General features: G+C 56.3%; 3 protein-coding genes across 4 annotated transcripts in view; 1 reads left to right on the top strand and 2 right to left on the bottom strand.

Annotated features, from left to right (window-relative positions):
* LOC130264288 (AP-3 complex subunit delta-1-like) overlaps nt 1–313 on the bottom strand; it is a 17,499-nt gene extending 17,186 nt beyond the window's left edge. Inside the window, exon 1 of the mRNA XM_056512340.1 lies at nt 253–313. Within this exon, the coding sequence (XP_056368315.1) occupies nt 253–313 (61 nt within the window). The remainder of the gene's footprint in view (nt 1–252) is intronic.
* A 588-nt stretch (nt 314–901) lies between these two features.
* BTBD2 (BTB domain containing 2) lies at nt 902–11,764 on the top strand. Its single transcript, XM_056512750.1, has 6 exons — nt 902–1,199; nt 2,006–2,203; nt 5,730–5,922; nt 7,436–7,523; nt 8,441–8,587; nt 9,085–11,764. Exons 2-6 carry the CDS (start codon nt 2,179–2,181, stop codon nt 9,244–9,246), a joined length of 615 nt encoding a protein of 204 aa, XP_056368725.1. The 5' UTR covers nt 902–1,199; nt 2,006–2,178; the 3' UTR covers nt 9,247–11,764.
* Nucleotides 11,765–12,934: 1,170 nt separating this feature from the next.
* Nucleotides 12,935–19,236, bottom strand: part of CSNK1G2 (casein kinase 1 gamma 2) — a 42,039-nt gene continuing 35,737 nt past the window's right edge. Inside the window, exons 9-13 of one of the 2 annotated variants that reach the window (XM_056512748.1) lie at nt 19,065–19,213; nt 18,615–18,698; nt 17,040–17,144; nt 15,346–15,452; nt 12,935–14,906 (exon numbers count right to left, since the gene is read on the bottom strand). In XM_056512748.1, coding sequence (XP_056368723.1) covers nt 14,852–14,906; nt 15,346–15,452; nt 17,040–17,144; nt 18,615–18,698; nt 19,065–19,213 — 500 coding nt within the window. In that variant the 3' untranslated portion in view covers nt 12,935–14,851. The remainder of the gene's footprint in view (nt 14,907–15,345; nt 15,453–17,039; nt 17,145–18,614; nt 18,699–19,064; nt 19,214–19,236) is intronic. The other variant, XM_056512747.1, reaches the window with a different exon arrangement.

The following is a 19,236-nucleotide window of genomic DNA, read 5'->3' as shown; positions in this document are numbered from 1 at the left end:
GTCAGTCACAGCTCTTGATGCCAAGAGTGTAAAGGCACTGGCAGCCCTCCAGCCCCTGGAGCAGGTGACAACTGCTGAAGTTTCCCTGGGCCCCGAGAAATTGTTGTTTCAGCTTCCTGCACTTGAGGTCTCAGCGCAAAGGTTGGCCTTGCTGAGCTCTGCATGCCACAAGCAGGGGAGAAGCAGAAGATGCTTGAAGGTGTCTCCTGGATGATGGAATTCCCAGCCCAAAACATGAGTTTTAAACCTTACCTGTGGCAGTGTGTTCAAGTCCTGGTGTGTTCTTGCTAGGTGTGATATCAAGGCAGTTCATTCCTAAACCACAGAACCAAAGCATTGAAGTAAGAGGTCATTTAGTGTTTTTTGTGTGTTCCACCCATTTCTACTGATGCTGGGCACAGTGCTGGTAACACGTGGCAGTCCAGGGTGATCTGAAGTGGTGGCAAAATCTTTACAGGACTTCACTTAAGTTGGGCAGAAAAATTCTGAGTGGCCCTCCAGGCTGTGTACAGGCTTTGCTTGGAATAGTAACCTATTTTGGGACAAACTCTTTAAGGTAACTGGATTAGAGTAGCTGTTTCTGTGCAAAACATGGAAATGCACTGAGTAGGCTGTGTACCCTGTAGGGCTCCCCAGGACACACTGGCACTGCTGCTACAGCTTTTTCTTGCTAATACACAAGATCAGTGTGGCTGTTCTTACAGAATAAGCTGCCTCTGCATTATTCCTGGAGCAAGCAGGCCTGGAGTCAGTGGGCAAAGCTTTCTTGTAAATAGAAGAATGATGTAAAAACTGCCTGTGCTCAGCTGACAGGGTCAGTGTGGTGCTGGAAAGCACGATCAGTGCCTGCACCCAGGCTGTGTTAGAACAAAGACGTGCCTGAAGACATGCACAGCTGAACCAGGGCTGCTGCCAAACACAGAATTTTCTAGTGTTTGCCTTGTCATGCTTAACTGCTTGTGAAAGGCCCAGTGGATTCCTGGTGCAGTCAGGCATGGTACTGCTAATGAAGATGGGCTGTGGCAGGGGAAGGGGTGTTCTTAGTGTAAACTTTAAAATACCTTTTCTTTTAATGATGCTCTTTCCTGCCTAGGCCCGGCTGTTTGATGAGCCCCAGCTGGCCAGCCTGTGCCTGGAGAACATAGACAAAAACACCTCAGATGCCATCAATGCAGAGGGGTTTACAGACATTGACCTGGGTAAGTGCTTTTCCACCCCTCCCTCTCTCTCCCTGCTTTCATAACCAGCTTGTCTCCAAAGTTGTTACAGGTTAATAATGCTTGGCACTTGTGGCTTGGCTGTTCTGGAGCAATCAGTTGAACAGTCTCTGGCACAAAGTGGCTGGAGACAGGGAATTCACCAAAGAGTTTTCTGCCTTGCCTGCAGAAATGCCCTGTTTTCAGTAGTCTGCTTACTTTGGTGCAACTTGAGTTTTCTGGGCATGACACAAAGCCCGCTTCCTGTGTTGATGTTGGCAGGTTTTGGGTGGGTGTAAACTTGCCTTTTTTTGTAGAGTTGGCTTTGTTCCCCAAGTCTTTGTCAGGTTTTGGAGTTAAAAAGGTGGTGTGTTTTTGGAAGCAAGGACTGGCCATTTTAATTACCGTCTGCAGTTTCCAAACTTCCTGGGCACAGTTAATGAACATTAAAATTCAGGTTTTAACCTTCCTCTAATGAGATGGGCTGTGGAGGTAAGGCACGGGTCACCTTCTGGCTTTCATGCTGCTTGTTTCATCCAAATTTGACGTCAAGCAAGTTGCAATTTATCCTCCTGCACTTGCATTAACGTGCCAATTAAGTGGGCTCTGTTTGTTGCTCCAGTGAGTTCCTTGCTGATGGCATATGCAGATAAATCTTCCTCAGAGGCTGCAGGCAGCACTTTTGGGAGATGCTCTTGGTTCAGCCACTTCCTCTTTTACCTTGGCTGCGCGTTGTGCCCTCCTGGCGAGGTGCAAGGAGCTGGTTTGGGGTGAGGGGCTGAAGCTGTGCCTGTTGTCGTGCCCTGCAGACACCCTGGTGGCAGTGCTGGAGAGGGACACGCTGGGGATCCGGGAGGTTCGCCTGTTCAATGCCGTGGTGCGCTGGTCGGAGGCCGAGTGTCAGCGGCAGCAGCTCCAGGTGATTCCAGAGAACAAGCGCAAGGTTCTGGGCAAAGCTCTCTCCCTTATCCGCTTCCCACTGATGACTATTGAGGAGTTTGCAGCAGGTAACTCAACAAAGGTGTTTCTGGACAATCCTGGTCTTTGCTTTTCCTCAGCTACAGAGAGTCAAATCACATCAAAGAAGGTTCTCTCTGTGTATCATGTAGTGATTTAGATAAGAGATTACCTCCCTATTCCTCCCCATTTTCCCTCATTTTCTCCCATTTTCAACCTAAAAGGGGTTTACAAGATGGCTGGAAAGGGACATTTCACTAGTGCCTGGAGTGGTAGCACAAGGGGGAATGGCCTCCTGAAGGAGGGCAGGGTTAGGCTGGATATCAGAAAGAAATTTTCTAATATAAGGTGTGAGGCCCTGGCACAGACTGCCCAGAGCAGCTGTGGCTGCCCTATCCATGGCCAGGCTGGACAGGGCTTGGAGTGCTCTTGGATAGTGGAAGGTGTCCCTGCCTATGGCAAGGGGTGGAACTTGATGAGCTTTAAGGTCCCTTCTAACACTCTTCTGTGATTCTGTGATTACAAAATCTACTGTCTAAATGCTATTTTCATCCATGCCCATTCACCCATTTTACAGCCCGTGGTGCTCCCCTGGGAGGAGCAGGGGGATCACAGCTGTGTTTGTTCTCACAGCCTGGTTGGATGGTTGCTGTCCCATTTGGCTGAGAGCAAAGATCCAAACTGTGCTTCACCTGCTCCACTTTCCAGCCATCCCGAGCATTTAAATTACACAAAGCTAATGGAGTTGCAAATAATTAGTGTGGATCGTAGCCTGTTCCCAAAGAGAAATGGGGATGTTTGTCCCCATGCTCTTCCTGTGGTGGTGTTGGCCCCATCTTGCCAGTCCTGTTCAGAGCAGAGCTCCATATCTGAAAAACTTAGAAAATGTTCTTTGAGCTGCAGGCTTGGTGTTGTTTAGTCTATGTCTCAAAGCATTTTTCAAGTTTACATTAAGGTCTTGATCCACAGAGATGTCTAACTCATTTCACAGCTTGGACTATAGATTGCCTTGTTTTGTTTTCATTTTTTGTTGTCTTTCACTTTATCCTCTGGTGATTCCCCAGGGATTGGAAGCTGGCAAATAGCTTAAGTAGTTTTCATGCTAAAAAGACACAGTGGAGCCATTTTCCAGACTGTAACTCGTTTCAGGCTGCAGTGCTGTGTACACAGAAGCAAACAGGGGCACTGACCCCCTTCCTTTGCAGGTCACTTCTCAGGGCAGTGCTGGCGTCAGCTGGTCAGTCTTCATGCCCCTGTTCCCACGTGAGGAGAGCTGATAGTAAGGAGAAAATCTGTGTTTCAGACTTGGCCCCCACTCTGCTTGGCCTGTCACAGCTGTGATGTGGCCCTAGGGATGTGGATTTCTTCAGAAGGAGCTTGCTTAGTGAAGCAGAGGTCTTTGCATTTTTCTGCAGATCCCATTTCTTTCAACCTTTCCTTGTGACCTTGTATCATTCTGTCTCTTGTCTCTGGCAGGAAAGTGTTAATTTTGGCATGTTTGGATTGAAGGCTTTGAGCTGGGAGTGCCAGTGCCCCTCCCCATATTGTATCACAAACTGTCTGTCCCTCTTGGACTTTTGTGCTTTAAGAGAAATTCTCAAGTTTTCTCCAGCCACTTTAACCTAGAAGAAGAAACCCCCAAGTCTGGGGGACTGCAATGATCAGCTGTTCCTTAAACAAGGAATTAACTTAGAATTCCTTCAGCTTTGTCCTTTTTCTGGCTTTCTGAGTGACTGATTTCTGTGGTGATCACAGTAGAGACAGGAGAGGGAAGCCTTTCCCCTCCACACCCTTCTTTCCCAAAAGCCAAAAAAAGGGAATTTTACAGCAGTGGTTTCACCAGTTTATTGTATAATCTGGTATCAAACGTGGGGTTTGCATGAAGATGTTTTAACTGGCAAATGTGTCCCTCCCTCCCCTTAGAGCAGGCAATTTGAAACATTGCAGAAGTGAGTTGCAGCAACGTGGGATAAGTTCAGACACGATCAATGAGGCTAATTTTTGCTGAACAAAGGATCCAAAAGCTCATTTACTTTTGAGGAGTCAACTTCCTTGAATTCTTGAGTCTCTCCCCATTGCATAATTGGACCAGGTTATGTCTGGGTAACATCATGCTGAATTTAACCAGCTACAAGTAGTTTTGGACCTACAAGTAGCTGGGAATTTGCTCACCACACTAAAGAGGATTTAACTGCTGTTGTTTCCCCAGTGCTCAGAGTCTTGTTTCTGTTCAAAGCCTTGTGCAAACAGCTGTAGAGAAGCTTTTGAGTGTTAGGCTGATAGACTAATTTTTAGCCAGTTACACTTTTGAAAGTATTTGAAGTAGTTTGCAAAGACTTTAGCATCATGAATTGTTTGCCCAGAGCAGCTGTGGCTGCCTCTGGATCCCTGGCAGTGTCCAAGGCCAGGTTGGACACTGGGGCTTGGAGCAGCCTGGGACAGTGGGAGGTGTCCCTGCCATGGCAGGGGGTGGAACTGGATGAGCTTTAAGGTCCCTTCCAACCCAAACTGCTCTGTGATTCTGTGATCACTCTAGAAAAAATGTCTTGTTACTGGAGAAAAGATGAGAACGTGCTCCAGCTCTTGCTAAAATCATTAGCATTTTTCCCAAGGTTCTACAATAAAGGTATTAAAATGCAGAACGTGGATTAAATGCCTGAAGGAATGAGCTGAACCACCTTTGTCTTGAGTAAAAATACTCTTCAACTTTTTGAGTTGATGGTAAGTGCATGGCAGTCCCTCTCCCTCCTCCATCATGTCTGAACCACTGGTGTGAATGCATGGAAATCCCTGTCTCTTACCAATGTTATCATTTCCAGAAGGATTTGGTCAAGGATCAGTTTTTGGGTTTTTTTGGTAGCCCAGTGCATTTGGGCTCCACAGAGCTGGGCAGTTCCATGTTCCATGAAGGCTCTGGAGCCCATGACTGCCCTGTGGATAACGGGCAGCACCTTTGTCTGGGATTGAATATCCTGATGCAGCACTGGGATCCCACCTGTCCTGGGGGTTTAGCCTGCTCCCAGCTGCAAGTCAGGCTTGTTTCCCCATGAAAATCCCAGAGGGATTCCTTCTGCTTATGCAGTTCTGGAGCCCACAAGATGAGAAGGAGCCAAAGCTGTTGGAGAGTGTCCAAAGGAGGGACAGGGAGCTGGGGAAGGGCTGAGGAGCAGCTGAGGGCACTTGGCTCGTTCAGCTGGAGCAGAGGAGACTGAGGGGAGACTCCTCGGGGGCTGCAGCTCCTGCCGAGGGAAGGCAGAGGGGCAGGGGCTGAGCTCTGCTCTGGGACAGGGCCAGGAGCCCAGCAAGGGCTGGAGCTGTGTCAGGGCTGGCATGGAGCTCAGGGAAAGGTTCTTCCCCCCGAGGGTGCTGGGCACTGCCCAGGCTCCCCAGGGAATGGTCCCGGCCCCAAGGCTGCCAGAGCTGCAGGAGCGTTTGGACAGCGCTCTCAGGGATGCTCAGGGTGGGGCTGTTGGGGGCTGGGCTCATGATCCCTGAGGGTCCCTCCTGCTGTAGGATATCCCAGGGCTCTGTGTTTCCCTCAGGCTGACAGCACTGGCCCTTCCCTCCCGTGTGCAGGGCCTGCCCAGTCGGGGATCCTGACGGACCGGGAGGTGGTGAGCCTGTTCCTGCACTTCACGGTGAACCCGAAGCCGCGGGTGGAGTTCATCGACCGGCCGCGGTGCTGCCTGCGGGGCAAGGAGTGCAGCATCAGCCGCTTCCAGCAGGTGGAGAGCCGCTGGGGGTACAGTGGGACGAGTGACAGGATCAGGTCAGCTCTCGCCCCATCCCCAGCCCTGGGCTCCTGTTCCTGAGCTTCCCACTGCTTTAGCTCTAAACACTCGAGGTTCTGTGCTGCACCCTGATTTCCCACGTGTGAGCCCCAAAGGGAAGGTGTTCTGCTGGGCAGAGCCATCCCCTGATGCACTCACCTCTGTGTTGCTGACACTTGGCATCTCTGTTGGCAGAGGTTTCCAGGAAACGTGGCTCTCAGCACAGGCCCCTGGAAAGGGAGTGAAATAACCCCCCCAAAGGCTTCCTGCAGCTTAGGGGCACATATATAAGTTGTCATCAGTTGTCCCCCTGCCATGCTTCGTGGAGGACAGGTAACCAGTGCTCTCTCTGGTTGGTTCCCTGCTCCAGGTGTGGCTTGTTGAAGCCCCTTAACCTCTCCTGTTGGAGAGAGGGCTTGGGATAAAGTTCTGCTGGCACCCAGTTTTTCAGACCTGAGCTTGTGGAGAACCAGCAGAGCCCAGTTATGGTGACAGAGACTGGCAGGTGTGACTGGAAAATGGTGTTTTGCAAGGCTTGTGTGGCCAGGGAATGAGAGCAAGACAGGAGGGGATCAGGAAGCCTTGGTTCTTTCCTGATTTGTGTTTATCTTGGGTGGAAGGGGACTCACAGCAATGAAGCTCTTCGCAATTTTTAGGATGGTTCTGTTGCACTGGAGCTGTTGGTGAAATCCTCTGGTCCATTCCGCCCTGTCAGTGGGAACTGCTGCCAGCTCCAAACACTTCCTGCTCCCACCTCTAACTCTCACAGACCTTTTGGAGCTTGGGCTGGACTTCAGGTTCAGCCTCTGCAGCATCAGGGGCAGTTCCAACACTGAACATTCCATGCTGCTGCAGAACAGAGGCTTCCAGCCTGCCCCAGGTGTTGTTCTGGAAACACAACAGGGCTAAAAGAGTTGGTGAATAGATGAAGAAATGCTGTTGGCAGCTTGGCAGGTACTGGAGCTGTAGTGGGGTAAATACCCTTCCCCTTCTTCCTTGGGGATTCTTTCCAGGGATTCCTGCACTCAGGAGTGACTGAATCCTTATGTCTTGGTAAGTTTGGAATGCAGCAAATACCCAGCAGCACAGGAACAGTTCCCCAGGGCTCAGCAGTGAAATATCCAGTGGTGTTTGCTGGACAGAGCACTGGGAGGTGGGCACTGTTCCACACTCCCAGGCTGCCCTGCCTGGGCCTGGCAGGCGTTTGGGGGGTGCTTATGTTTTGCCACAAGTTGGAAATACTTGCTGAGCCTGGACCCTGAAATTTGGTGATGGCATTGTGCAGCTTTGTGTTTCACACAAGTCACTGGGCCAGTCAGAGGTGTGAGTGTGCAGCTGATGGTTTCTGTGCAGGGTTTCACCTCTTAGTAAGGGCTGCACTTAAATCTGTGCAGGTTTGATGAAATCATAGATGTAAAATCAGCACAAGTGGAGATATTTGTGGATTGGCTTTGTACTGGAGCAGTACAGGAGTGGCAAGTTTGGAGTGACTTTCCTGCTCTGTTCCTGCAGGTTCTCAGTGAACAAAAGGATATTTGTAGTTGGGTTTGGATTATACGGATCCATACACGGGCCAACGGATTATCAAGTAAATATACAGGTAATTCTCTCTGCTGCCTTGAAAATCCTGGCTGTTTTAGGGGCTGGCAAACACATTTCAGTGAATCTGTAACAAAACCTGAGGTTCAGAGGGACTGTGTGTGTCCCTGGGGAGAGGGGCTGGCAGATGTAGCAAGGGCCAGATGGGGCACTGGGGATCTGAAGGATTATTGCTCTTGATTCTATTGCACACGTCACTGCAGCATCTCCCCAGGTCTGCTCCCAGTCTGGGGCACTTGGGAGGCAGTTGTGCATGATTCCCACCCTGAGCAGGCTGGGGAGGCTCAGGTGTCTCAAGTCCATCATGATCTTGTCCAAAGAGCAGGTGGATCCCTGGGTGCTGTGTGCCTGTTGTGGGTGACACGTGCCACCCCAGTGTGGGTCACTGGAGAAGGGCTGTCCCTAGGAGAGTTACTGCAGCACACAGGGCAGGTGTGATGAGCACAGGCTGTCAGCATTTCTTCCTTCATTCAGGGCTCATCCTGCTGCCCTGAGCTCTTAGAGAAGGATCTAAGCACAGTGTGGGCTTGCAGTGCTCTGCCAGCTTGGGGGTGAGGAGGGGGTGTCCTGGGCTGTCTGGGACCTGAGCAGCTCTTGTGGGGTGCTCAGAGGAGCTCAGAGCAGCTGTGACTGCCCCATCCCTGAAAGTTCAGGTCCAGGATGTGGCTTGGAGCAACCTGGGATAGTGGGTGGCATCCTTGCCCCTGGCAGGGGGGTTGGAGATGGATGATCCTTAAGGTCCCTTCCAACCCAAATGTGGGACTCTGTGGTTCTGTGATCATGGCATTGATGAGGGACACAAGTAATGGACAGTGCAGTCACCACAGCACTGCTCAATCTGGGAGTGCCTGGGGCTCAGCCCAGCTCAGAGACTCACGTGGGCAGGGCTGGCAGCTGAAGGCTGAGCCTGTGTTGCAGATCATCCACACGGACAGCAACACGGTGCTGGGGCAGAACGACACCGGCTTCAGCTGTGACGGCTCGTCCAACACCTTCCGCGTCATGTTCAAGGAGCCCGTGGAGATTTTACCCAACGTCAACTACACGGCCTGTGCTACTCTAAAGGTACCACACGGGGTGGGGTGAGCTGCAGGCAGCTGAGGGCACCTGCTGGGCACCTTCAGTGCAACCTGGGCCTGGCTCTATGTCCTTGGAGGCCACTCAAGGTTCAATCTCCAGGGTCTCTGTCTGACCTGCTGCTGCCATGAGCTTGTTCACCATGAGCATTCAGAGTTGGCTTTTGACTTGTCTCACAGCACTGAACAGGTGTTTCACTGAGGAAGGGATGGGGTGATTTCTTTAGTGTGTGCAGTTGAGCTGTGAGTCCTGCAGGTGTGTAATCCAGAGCCTGCTGAAGTGATCTCAAAAAGTTCATATTTAGCTGTTGAGACCTGGTTAAATTAGTATTAAGTTCTGATAGAGATGACATTGAGTTCAGAGTACCTGAGGTGAACATTCAGGAGGAAAAGTGAGGAACTGAGATCTCCACAACTCCAAACCCACCAGAGAGCCTGGGCAGTAGCAGGGTCCTGATCTATTCTTGTCTTCCGTGACCCCTGCAGGGTCCAGATTCCCACTATGGAACCAAAGGACTGCGCAAAGTGATCCATGAATCACCAACAACGGGAGCCAAAACCTGCTTTACGTTCTGTTACGCGGCTGGGAACAACAATGGCACCTCTGTGGAGGATGGACAAATCCCAGAGATCATCTTCTACACATAGTGCCACTGCCCAGCCTGCCCTGGACTCGACTCTTCCCCGTCACCTCCCAAACTAAATCTCTGGCTGAGTTTGACCACACCAATTGGAGCCACACTAGCCAAAGGTCTCGGTGAAATCATTTCAAAGCTCATGTTTGCCTTGTGCTAGTGCTGCTGCTGCTCTCAGGTGCCAGGTGAGCTGGTGTCCCAGTGCAGGCCAGCTGGTGTCCCAGTACCATTCGTAGGTTGTCTGTGGCTTGTTGTTTTTCACCTCCCGATTAACCTTATCTAACAACGTGCGTTTTTTGGACTGTAATGAATGTAGATGCTTTTCCACCAGTCAGAAGCGAGGCAGCGAGTGGCTCTGGTTGTGGTTTCACTTGCCATGAGAGATGGTCCTGCAGACAGACTCAGGCAGGGCTGGGGCCCCTGCTCTGCTCCAGCTCAGCAGTCCAGGCCAGACTGCAGGGCTTGGCCAGCCCATGTCCGGCACCTTCCCTCCCTCCCAGCAGCCTCAGCACACAGAGCCGCCTTCAGAAGTCATGGCACGTGGCCTTTTCCCTGAGGTTTTGCTGTTGCAGCACTACACAGGCTTGGAGACCTGAAACCTGAGCTCCTCCAGAGGCACCGTGACGATTTCCTGCTCTTCTCACCGGCCTGTGACAATCTCCACCTCGTGCAGTTGGTGGCAGCGAGGTGACCTCCCTGCAGGGTGGTAAGGGGCAGCAGCCTGGCCAGGCAGGCCCTCCTGCACTCTGAGACCCCGTGGTGCTGCTTCCAAACCCCTGGCACATCCCAGGCTGAGTGATGCTCAGCTCACCCCTGGGCAGCCCCAGCTCTGTTGTTGCTGGTTGTTGTCCTTTGCAGAGTGCCAGGGTTTGTCAGTTGAAGCAGAAGGGCACCTGCCTCACCTGTTCCGGGCATTCCTGCAGTTTCCATGCATGTTTCCATGCATTTCCCTCTGTTCATAAGCATTGCAGCCCTGCCCCTGCTGCCCTGATGGAAGCAGGAAGAGAGGCAGGATGTGCACCTGCCTGTTACCTATAATGCAGCAGATGGACAAGGATTTACCCAATGGTTCAGGAAAACGTGGAATATTCTCCAGTGCTGGTGTGTGTTAGCACACTGCCTGTTGGCCAGGCACAGGAGGGAGATCACAAACATCACCTGTTGAGCTGTGGAGCTCGGTGACCTTGAAGATACCCCTTGTAGCTGTTCAGGGCCAGCTGCTTTTCCCCGTGGCTGCCACAGAGAGGGTGGCTGGTCCTGGGCTGCCTGACCAGCCCCACCCTCACTGCCCACGAGTGAAGACCATGAGACTGTTCCTTCCCTCCTCTGCAGAGGAAGCTGGAATTAAGCTCAGCCTGGCAGAATGACCAGAGCCACTGGAGTCTATGTGGGACTGCCTGAGGTGGTGCTGCCTCAGGGCTCCAACTCTGACCTCCTGCTCCAGCACACGGAGCCATTGCCCCTCTGGGCAGCTGCTGTCCCTGGATTTCACTGCTGGAAGTCAAAACTTGCCTGTCCTTGGCTGGAGGATGGCTTTTCCTCCTGCTGCCCCAGCCAGGATCCTGGGACTGTGCTGGCTGGAGTCTCCTCCTCAGCCTGCAGCAGCAGCCTGGGAATGCCCTGCAGCTCCTCACCAGTAGCTGTTAGATATGCCCAGAGTGTTCTGTGCTCCAGGGAGGTGGTGTGAGCTCTGTATTGTCAGCCTGCTTCCAGGTGTGATGGTTCTAATACGGCCAGTACTGAAAAAATAGAAAAACCCCAACCCTGGGTCCATGACCTGGGGACTGAACCCGACTCTGTGCAATGCAAACAGTGTTGTGAGACGGATTCACAGCCCGTGCTCTGTGTCCCTTGGGATGTCAGGGACTGTGCTCCTGTCACTGCCCCTCTCCCAAAGGTGGTGGGAGCGCCACTGCTGGCAGCCAGGGCCCGTGATGGGGCCTGCACCTTCCCCAGGGGGTCTCATCTGAGTTCTGCACCTCGGGGCATTGAGTGCAGGTGGAAATAGTGGAATAATTGGAATTTGAGAGAAGCAGAGCTGTGCACTTGGCTCTGGGAAGAGCAGGGCTCGGGCTGGCCCTGCCCAGCTGCAGTAGGAGCCTCCCGCTGGCTGTTCCCTGGAAGTTCTGTTCTCATTATTATTATTTTGTTACACAAATTCTCTTCCCTAATCCCACCTTCCTGCCCTCCCTGTGTGGGGCAGGTCTGGCAGCTTGTCCTGTCACGGAGGGAGAGGAGTCAAACTCTGAACTACACCTGAGCAACTTCTGTTCTTTATGGCTTTTCCGCAGTTTGATGCAATTCTGGCTTTTGTAGATAGATGAATGTAATTCCTTGTTGGACATGCCTGTTCCCAGAAGTATGAGCCATTCTGTTGTACCAGTCACCTTCCAGCAGAGCGGGCCCCGCCCGGCTCCTGTGCTATTTGATGAATGTATCCGATGCTCTCGTCCCGTGTTCACACTCTGCTTTTTGGCCAGCTTTGTGATTTGTAAATAGGAAAACAATAAAGACATCGAGGTTGTCTTTAAGGAGTTTCTTTGTGATTGGAGGAGAATGATGGCCACTGGAATGGGGCAATCTGGGCCGGATCCTCGGGAATCCTGAAGTGAGCTCAGTGATCACTGCTGGGGAGTGCAGACCCTCAGGGTAGGAGGGCAGCAGGATGGCACAGGGTGGGCACACTCTGGTCTGGTTGATGTCATTTTATGACTGAATTTCTTGAACCTGAATTGGAGGTTTTGACAATTAAATGCACTAAAAGCTGCCTCAGCCTTTGCAGGTGCCTTGGGGGGAAAGGCAGATCCTCTGGCTTGTGATTCCCAGCACGGAGAGGCTGTGGGGGCTGCTGGACAGGGATTGAGGGCTGTGCCCAGCACAGCTCCCACTGTCAGCACCATGGGGCCACCAGGGCCCTGCCCTTTGCCCGGAGGGAGCAGTGGGGCCATGGTGAGCCTGAGCCCCTGGGCCAGGGACAGACAGCTTGCTTGGCAGACAGCTTGCAGTGCCGGGAGCAGGGGGAGTGGGCCCGGCCCGGCCCCAGCCCAGCCCCAGGCCCAGCCCAGACCCAGCCCCAGCCCCGGCCCAGGCCCAGGCCCAGCCCCAGCCCCGGCCCCGGCCCCGGCCCCGGCCCAGGCCCAGCCCCAGCTCAGCCCAGGCCCAGCCCAGCCCAACTCAGCCCAGCTCAGCCCAGCCCAGCCCCAGCCTAGCCCGGCCCGGCCAGCCCAGCCCATCTGCTCTCACCAAGGCGCGCGGTGCTGGGGCCTTGGCTGGATCCTGCGGGGCTCAGCACCGTGTCCTGGCCTTTCTCCTCCTCAGCCCCGATGCCAAGAGTTCCCCCAGCTCCCGTACCTGTCTCTGGGCTGCGGTTCCAGGCTGGACCCTCATTCCAACCCCGGAGCACTGGGCTCAGCTGGGAATTGCCCTCCTGCACCATCCCCTTCCTCACTCACGGGCTTTGCAGAAGCATCGGCCGGGAGCCTGGGGAGGGCTGCCCAGAGCCATCGGCTTTGCTGCTGTTCCCCTGACCTGCCCCCCCGAACTTTTCCTCCTGCTGCTCCAGGAAAGATTCCTGGGCAGGGAGCCCCTGCGAGGGGCTGGGGCTGCTCCCACCCACTGCTGAGGGAGCCTCCAGCAAAAAGAGCGTGCTTGGGCAATGTCCTCACCTTTGGGAGCCACACAGTGAAGCACACAAGAATGTGTTGGGTTTTAAAGATTTTTTTTTTATTATTTTTTTCATTTTTATTAAAAAAAAGCCCCTAAATTCTATGGCTTCCAGGAAGCATCAGAGAAATTGAAATGCCATTTCTGTACACTTGGTTTTAAAGCAGTAACTAAACTCGCAATGGAACAAACGCTCTCACGTACAATCGCAGTATTTGGACTCCTCGCTGGAAGGACAGAGAGTCCCGGGCTCGGGCCGCGGCCCCGGCGGCCGAGGGTGCGGGACAGAGCCGGGCACTCCGGACACACCCCGCGGCCGCTCTCCCTTCCCCTCCGCGGCTCCTCTTCGGCCTCTGCCGGGGCTGCTCTGAGCCGATGCGCTGACAAGGGACCACTTCCAGTGAAAATTTTAAGGCGATTTTTAAAATTCGTTTGTTCGCCTCGCTGGGGACACGAGGTCAAACGTTGCACGTCCCCTCCCCGCTGTGGCCAGGGACGCAGCAGCAGCCGGGGCTGCTGCAGCCCGGACAAGCCAAAGCCGGGGTCAATCCCGTAATTAGGGTGAAGGAGGACCCTGGGGAGGGCATGGCCCCATGGGACACCCCATGCTCCCCCAGCCCCTCCACAATCCGGGGTCTCCAGCCCCCACCCCGAGATGGTCAGTTTGGACAAATGTTTCAAAGCAGCCACAGATGGTCCCATCCCTCCCCCGCCCCCCCCAGCACAGCCTCAGCCCCTTCTCTGGGGCAGAACAACAGGGTTTTGGTAAAGATAAGTGTGTGTCCCCCCCCAATGTGTCACGATCAATACACACGACAGCGCACGGGGTCAGACACGTGGGGAGCTGCAGTGCCCTGGGGGTGGCGAGGAACACGGGGGTGCGGGGGTGTCTGTGTGTCAGTTCCAAAACCTCCATTTCCCCAGCCCCAGGAGCAGCCGGGAGGATCCCGCCGTGGGGGGGATGCCTGGTGGGGGATTCCACGCTGGCAGAGCCCCTCCACCCCGGCGCCCTTCACCGCCCGCAGCCCCGGCCCCCGGGAGCGGCCGCGGGGCCTCGGGGTCTCCGGCTGTAAAACCAAGCCCTGCTCACACCTACGGCTGTCCTGGAAACATCCAGCCCCAAGACACGGCAGCACCAGAGACGAGGCTGCTTTGCTTCCCCTCCCTGCTTTGCCACCGCCATTCATGGGTCCCTTTGGTCTCGGCCGTCCCTGTCCCTGTGTCCCCCACCCCGGGGAGTCTCGGACCTGCTCTGGGCGGGACCGGACGGCGCCTGTATTGCTCGCAAAAGTGCATCGTAAATGAACTGTAAACGCGTTTCCTCTCCCCGCCCCGCGCGCCCCCGGCTCTCCCCGCCCGAGCGGGGCCGGACCGGAGCCCAACTCTGTCACCAAAGGCCTGAGCGAGGGGGACCCGGCGGGGACGCGGGGCGGGGCCGGGAGGAAGAGCAGAATTCGGTAACACTGAAGATGACGGCCAAAGACTGACGACTCAGCACTCTGCACCGAGACTCACTTTAAATTAACTTAAGAGACAAAGAAGCAACAGAAAAAAAAAAAATATTCCTCCTTAGCCCACTGCTCTTGAAATTGTCTTCGTCTTCTTCTGACAGCGACGGGTCAGAGTCTGTAGTTGATCCCCATTTCAGACTGGTTATAAACTCAAAGCAAGTGACGCCGTGGGTTTTTCTCTTTTTCTTTTTTTTCTGTTTGACGGACGCAGGAACTTCAGCGAAGTTGGGCTTGGTTCGAGTAAACGGCCACGAGTGGCGGAGGAAAGGAGAAGCAGTTTGGGGAGGCCCCGCTCCCCACCTGCGCGCGGGGCGCTGGGGGAGCCCGTCCGGCCCGGCCCCCCCGCCCCGCCCAGCCCGAGGGGCCGCGGCTCCGCGGGTCACGATGCAGCCACGGCCAGAGGGAGAGGAGCCAGCGCTCGCCGCTCCGCCCGGCCCCGGCAGCTCACTTGCGACGCTTGGTGGTTTTCCTCTTCCTTCTCTTGAAGAAACAGCAGCACCTGGGGACAGAGGGGACCCGTCAGTGCCGGGGCGAGGGAGGACAGAAACCCCCCCATGTGGGCAGAGCTGCTCCACCAAGTGCCCCTGGTACATGGCAGGGGTTGGACTGGGAGCACCACAACGGCCACCAGAAGTGACACCTGCCACAGCAAATGTACCGAGCAGGGGAGTGACATTGACCACGGCACACATGGCCAGGGCCAGGCAGGGACTCCAGAGAAGGAGCAGTCCCAGATCCATCCAGGCCCCTCTGTGCAAGAGCCTTGGGCAGAGTGAGATGGGAAGGGCTGGGGTGGTGGTGGCCCTGCAGGGACACCCCTGAGGGGTGTCAGGGGACAGCTGGGCTGTTACTCCCCGGAGGAGTAACACATCCCTGAGCAGCAGCTGAGCCCTCCTGCAGCCCAGCACTGCTAGGGGGCAGCGGGGCTGGGGCCTTACTTTGTATCGTCTGTCACCTCCACCTCGGTGGGGGCTGTGATGGGGGCGTTCGAATGTCCTGCCGTCGGGTCATCTGTGTTCAGCTCTCCGTTGGTGGAGCTCATCACCTGGGGAGAGAAGAGTGTCAGTGGGGGCAGCCCGGGGGCCTGCAGCCTTCCCCTCCCTGCAGGGCACAGGAGACCACCCAGGAGACCAGCCAGCTTTGCCCGGGAGCACCGAGGTGCCCTTGGTGGCAGGACAGTGCTCTCGCCCAGACCGCGTGTTCAGTCTCAGTGCTGAGCTCTCCCCAAGAGCCCCATCGAACAGAGAGGTCTGAGCCCCTTAGCAAATCCCCTGGAAGGATCCCAGCTCCTGGGAGCCCCTGCACCAGGAGAGGGGCTTGCTGGCAGCCAGCTCCTGCGTGGGCGGGAGACAGGGCCTGGGAAAGCTGACAGTTCCACGGAGCCCTTCTCACAGCTGAGCATCTGGACACAACTTCTGCTTCCCAGCACCAAGACTCAGCCCAGTGCCCACCCTGCAGGCTCACGCATCCCTGAGCTGCTGCCCTGCACCAGGGCAGCAGGGTCAGCCACAGTGCCAAGGCCAGGAGGGCATCCAAGCCACCAAGGTGACTGTGAGATGTCTGAACCACCATCCTGTGCCTGCAAAGCCAGGAGCTCCCTGGGGATGCACAGGCCAAACACTCTCCAAGCTGCTCAGCCCCAGCAAGGAGCCTTGGCCTTTCCCAGCCCCTCTGAGGAGCTGCCACTCGACAGCAGTGCCCAGCCAGCAGGGCCAGTCAGGCTCCAGCCCCTGGCACCAGCACAGAGACCCCTGCGCATCACCCGCAGTGCCGGGTGCAGGCGGAGCGCGGCAGGAGGGTTTGCAGAGCAGCAGTGGGGACAAGGAAGGGGCTGAGGGCAGGGGAAGCGAGGCAGAGCATGAGCTTGGCCCTCAGAGTGCCCAGCCCCATGATGGCAACAGCAGGAGCTGTGCCAGAGCCTGGGGCCGAGCAGCAGCAGAGTCACTGAGGAGCAGCAGCAACGAGCAAGAGCGGCGGGGACGGAAGCACAGACGGAGGAAGCAGCGCAGGATGGATGCCCCACCATCCATGGGGGAGGATGTCCCACCATCCACGGGGGAGGATGTCCCACCATCCATGGGGGAGGGTGCCCCACCATCCATGGGGGAGGAACCCCCAGGCCAGGGCAGGGCTGAGCGGCAGCGAGCGCGGGGCTGACGGCGCCAGCACAGGACTGAGGCAGGGGGACACGGCCAAGGAGTGTCCAGGAAGGGAGGAGAAGCAGGGTTTGGAGCCAGGGCTCCAGTCAAGGAGGCACAGCGAAATCCCTGCTCAGACGAGCGGCACTGGGGACAGAGTGATGCCCACACAGCTGCTGTGCTGCAGCGTGGCATCCATCCATCCCTATCCATCCATCCATCCATCCATCCATCCATCCATCCCTCCATCCATCCATCCATCCATCCATCCATCCATCCATCCATCCATCATCACCAACTGCCTTCTAACTCCCCGTGGCAGCCCCTGGGAAGCAGCACCAGCCTCATCTGCGAGCCGTGAGCGTCAGGGACAGGCAGCCCGCGCTGCAGCCGGGGCAGGGCCCGGGCTGTGCAGCCCCGGGGCGGGGGAGCGGGGCTGATCCCGGGTGGCTCCGCCCCCTCCCGTGCCCGCCCCTGCCCCTGGTTTCATGTACCTGGACGGACCCCCCGAGCCTGCCGGCTGCCAGGTGAGCTCCCAAAGGCTCCTCGGCAGGCTGCCCACCGGCCTGAGGATCCCACAACTCCGTCCCCTCGGGCGGCTGCTCGCGACAGGCAGGAGGAACAGAATGAAAAGAAACAAAAGAAAAGAGGGAGAATGGGGAAAAGAAGGGAGAAGTGGAGGGAAGGGGCAGGAGAAGTGGCAAAGGGAGTCGAGAAAATAAGACATGCAAAAGCAAAATCATGAGCGGAGCAGCTCAAGTTGGTGAATGCGGAGGGCACCCGTGCAGCACCGTCCCGGCGGCTCCCAGAGCGGTCCCTGTGCTGACAGCGGGGCTCTGTGTCCCCCTGGCACCTCCACACACATCCCCCACGGCCAGCCCCACGCAGGGCCACCCCACGGAGCAGGGCCAGCTCCAGCAGGGCTGGTGGGAGCAGGCTGGGGCTGCAGAGCTGAGCTGCAGCCAGGCCCAGGACGACGCAGTGCCTGGGGGGTGGGTGGTACCAGCTGGGTGCTCCTCCAGGGCTCAGCTGACCCACAGCCAAACCCTCCACTGCTGAGCACAGCACGGCCCCACAGCTGGGGACACCCTGTGTCCCCAGGCTGGACCCTGCTCCCATGCTCTGGGAGCTCTGTGCTTTGCTTCTCCCCCTGCTCCAGGGAAGGGATGTCCAACGTGGCATTTCCCCTGCTGGGGGCAGAGAGCAGAACCTTACTGGGAGCGAGTTCCCAGAAACGAGCCAGAGGTGATTTGAAGATGTTTCCCTCTCCCTAAGGAAGTGCTGCCAGTGAGAGCCAGGGCTGTGCCAGGCTCCCTGTGCTGGGCAGGAGCAGCCTGGGGAGGACAGGGTGCTGCACCCCCAGCTCCAGCCCCTTTGCAGGTGCTCTGCCCCCAAGGAGGTTTGGGAGGACGAGGGTTTGTACAGGACAGCTGGGAAACACGAGGTTTGCTCTCAGTGGCAGCAGTGCCAGAGACACGTGTCCTGCACCAGGGCAGCACAGGCCACAGCACTGGAGCAGTTCTGAGCAGCCTGGCCCCTCTCCCACACACAGCTCTGCCCAATCCCTGCTCCAGGCATGGCTCCCTGTGGTCTCTGCATGTTCCCAGAGCAAAGGCAGTTCCAGCATGGGGCAAAATGCTGCCAAGCTGCCCCACCAATCCTGCCCTCCCTTGTCCTGTGTCACCATCCCATCGATGGAAGGGCATCACAAACAGAGCAGGGGGTCACTCCATGGGGACATCATCCTTAGCAGAGGCGGCTCAGCCTGCACCAATCCCCTGCCACACTGCAGGCTGGACCCTGCCCCTCATCAGCTGATGTCCCAGTCATGCTGAAGCCCCCACAGTGCTTCCTCCCTCTTCTGGCAGGCCACAGGGACATTGCCCTGGGGCCCTGGCGAGCCACAGACCCAGAGCTGTGGGAGGGAACTCTCCCCACAGACAGCACCGAGGGAAAACGATGCTCCAGCCCCTGCCACCATCCCCGCTGGGCTCCACGTCCCTGGAGCTGCAGCCCAAGCTTGCCCATGCCTGTGGCCCCGTGCCCAGCCAGGCTGTGCTGTTGCTCACCTGGTGTTTGGTGTGTGGCTGTGCTTTGTCTCTGTTCGGGGGCTGCACCTGCACCTCGCTGTGCATCGTGCCAATGGGAGTGGGCTGGGGACACAAAGGACAATGTCAATCCTTTGACTGACACAGAGCCCTCCCAACACCCCACAGCCAGATCCAACCTCTGCCCAAATGTGCAAAACCCCTGAGAACTGGGGCCTGATCACTGCCCCCACCCCCACCCAGCAGTGCCATGCTTGTTATCTGGCTGCAGCCAGCCCAAGGAATGTGCCCATGCCATAAAGTGAGGTGCCAGCTTGGCTGTGGGGATGCCCTTGGCCCCAGAAGCCTCAAATTCCTGAGTCACAGCCCTGGAGCTGGTGATCCCCTGGACACAGTGCGTGACAGGGATGGCTGAGAGCCACATCCTGACCCCAGTGCTCCCTGGGGTGTCCCCAGCCCCTCTGCACTCACCAGAGGTTTCCCTGCCCAGTCGTATTCGTAGTCGAACACGTAACCGTTCCTCTCGAACAAGTCTGTGAAGAGCTTCCTCAGGTAGTCGTAGTCGGGCTTCTCGAAGAAATCCAGGCGCCGCACGTAGCGCAGGTAGGTGGCCATCTCCTCTGCGGGGACACGGGGCTCAGGG

This window comes from Oenanthe melanoleuca, chromosome 28 (genome assembly GCF_029582105.1).
Source record: "Oenanthe melanoleuca isolate GR-GAL-2019-014 chromosome 28, OMel1.0, whole genome shotgun sequence".
Classification (NCBI taxonomy): domain Eukaryota; kingdom Metazoa; phylum Chordata; class Aves; order Passeriformes; family Muscicapidae; genus Oenanthe; species Oenanthe melanoleuca.
This window is presented reverse-complemented; position numbering and strand designations above follow the sequence as displayed.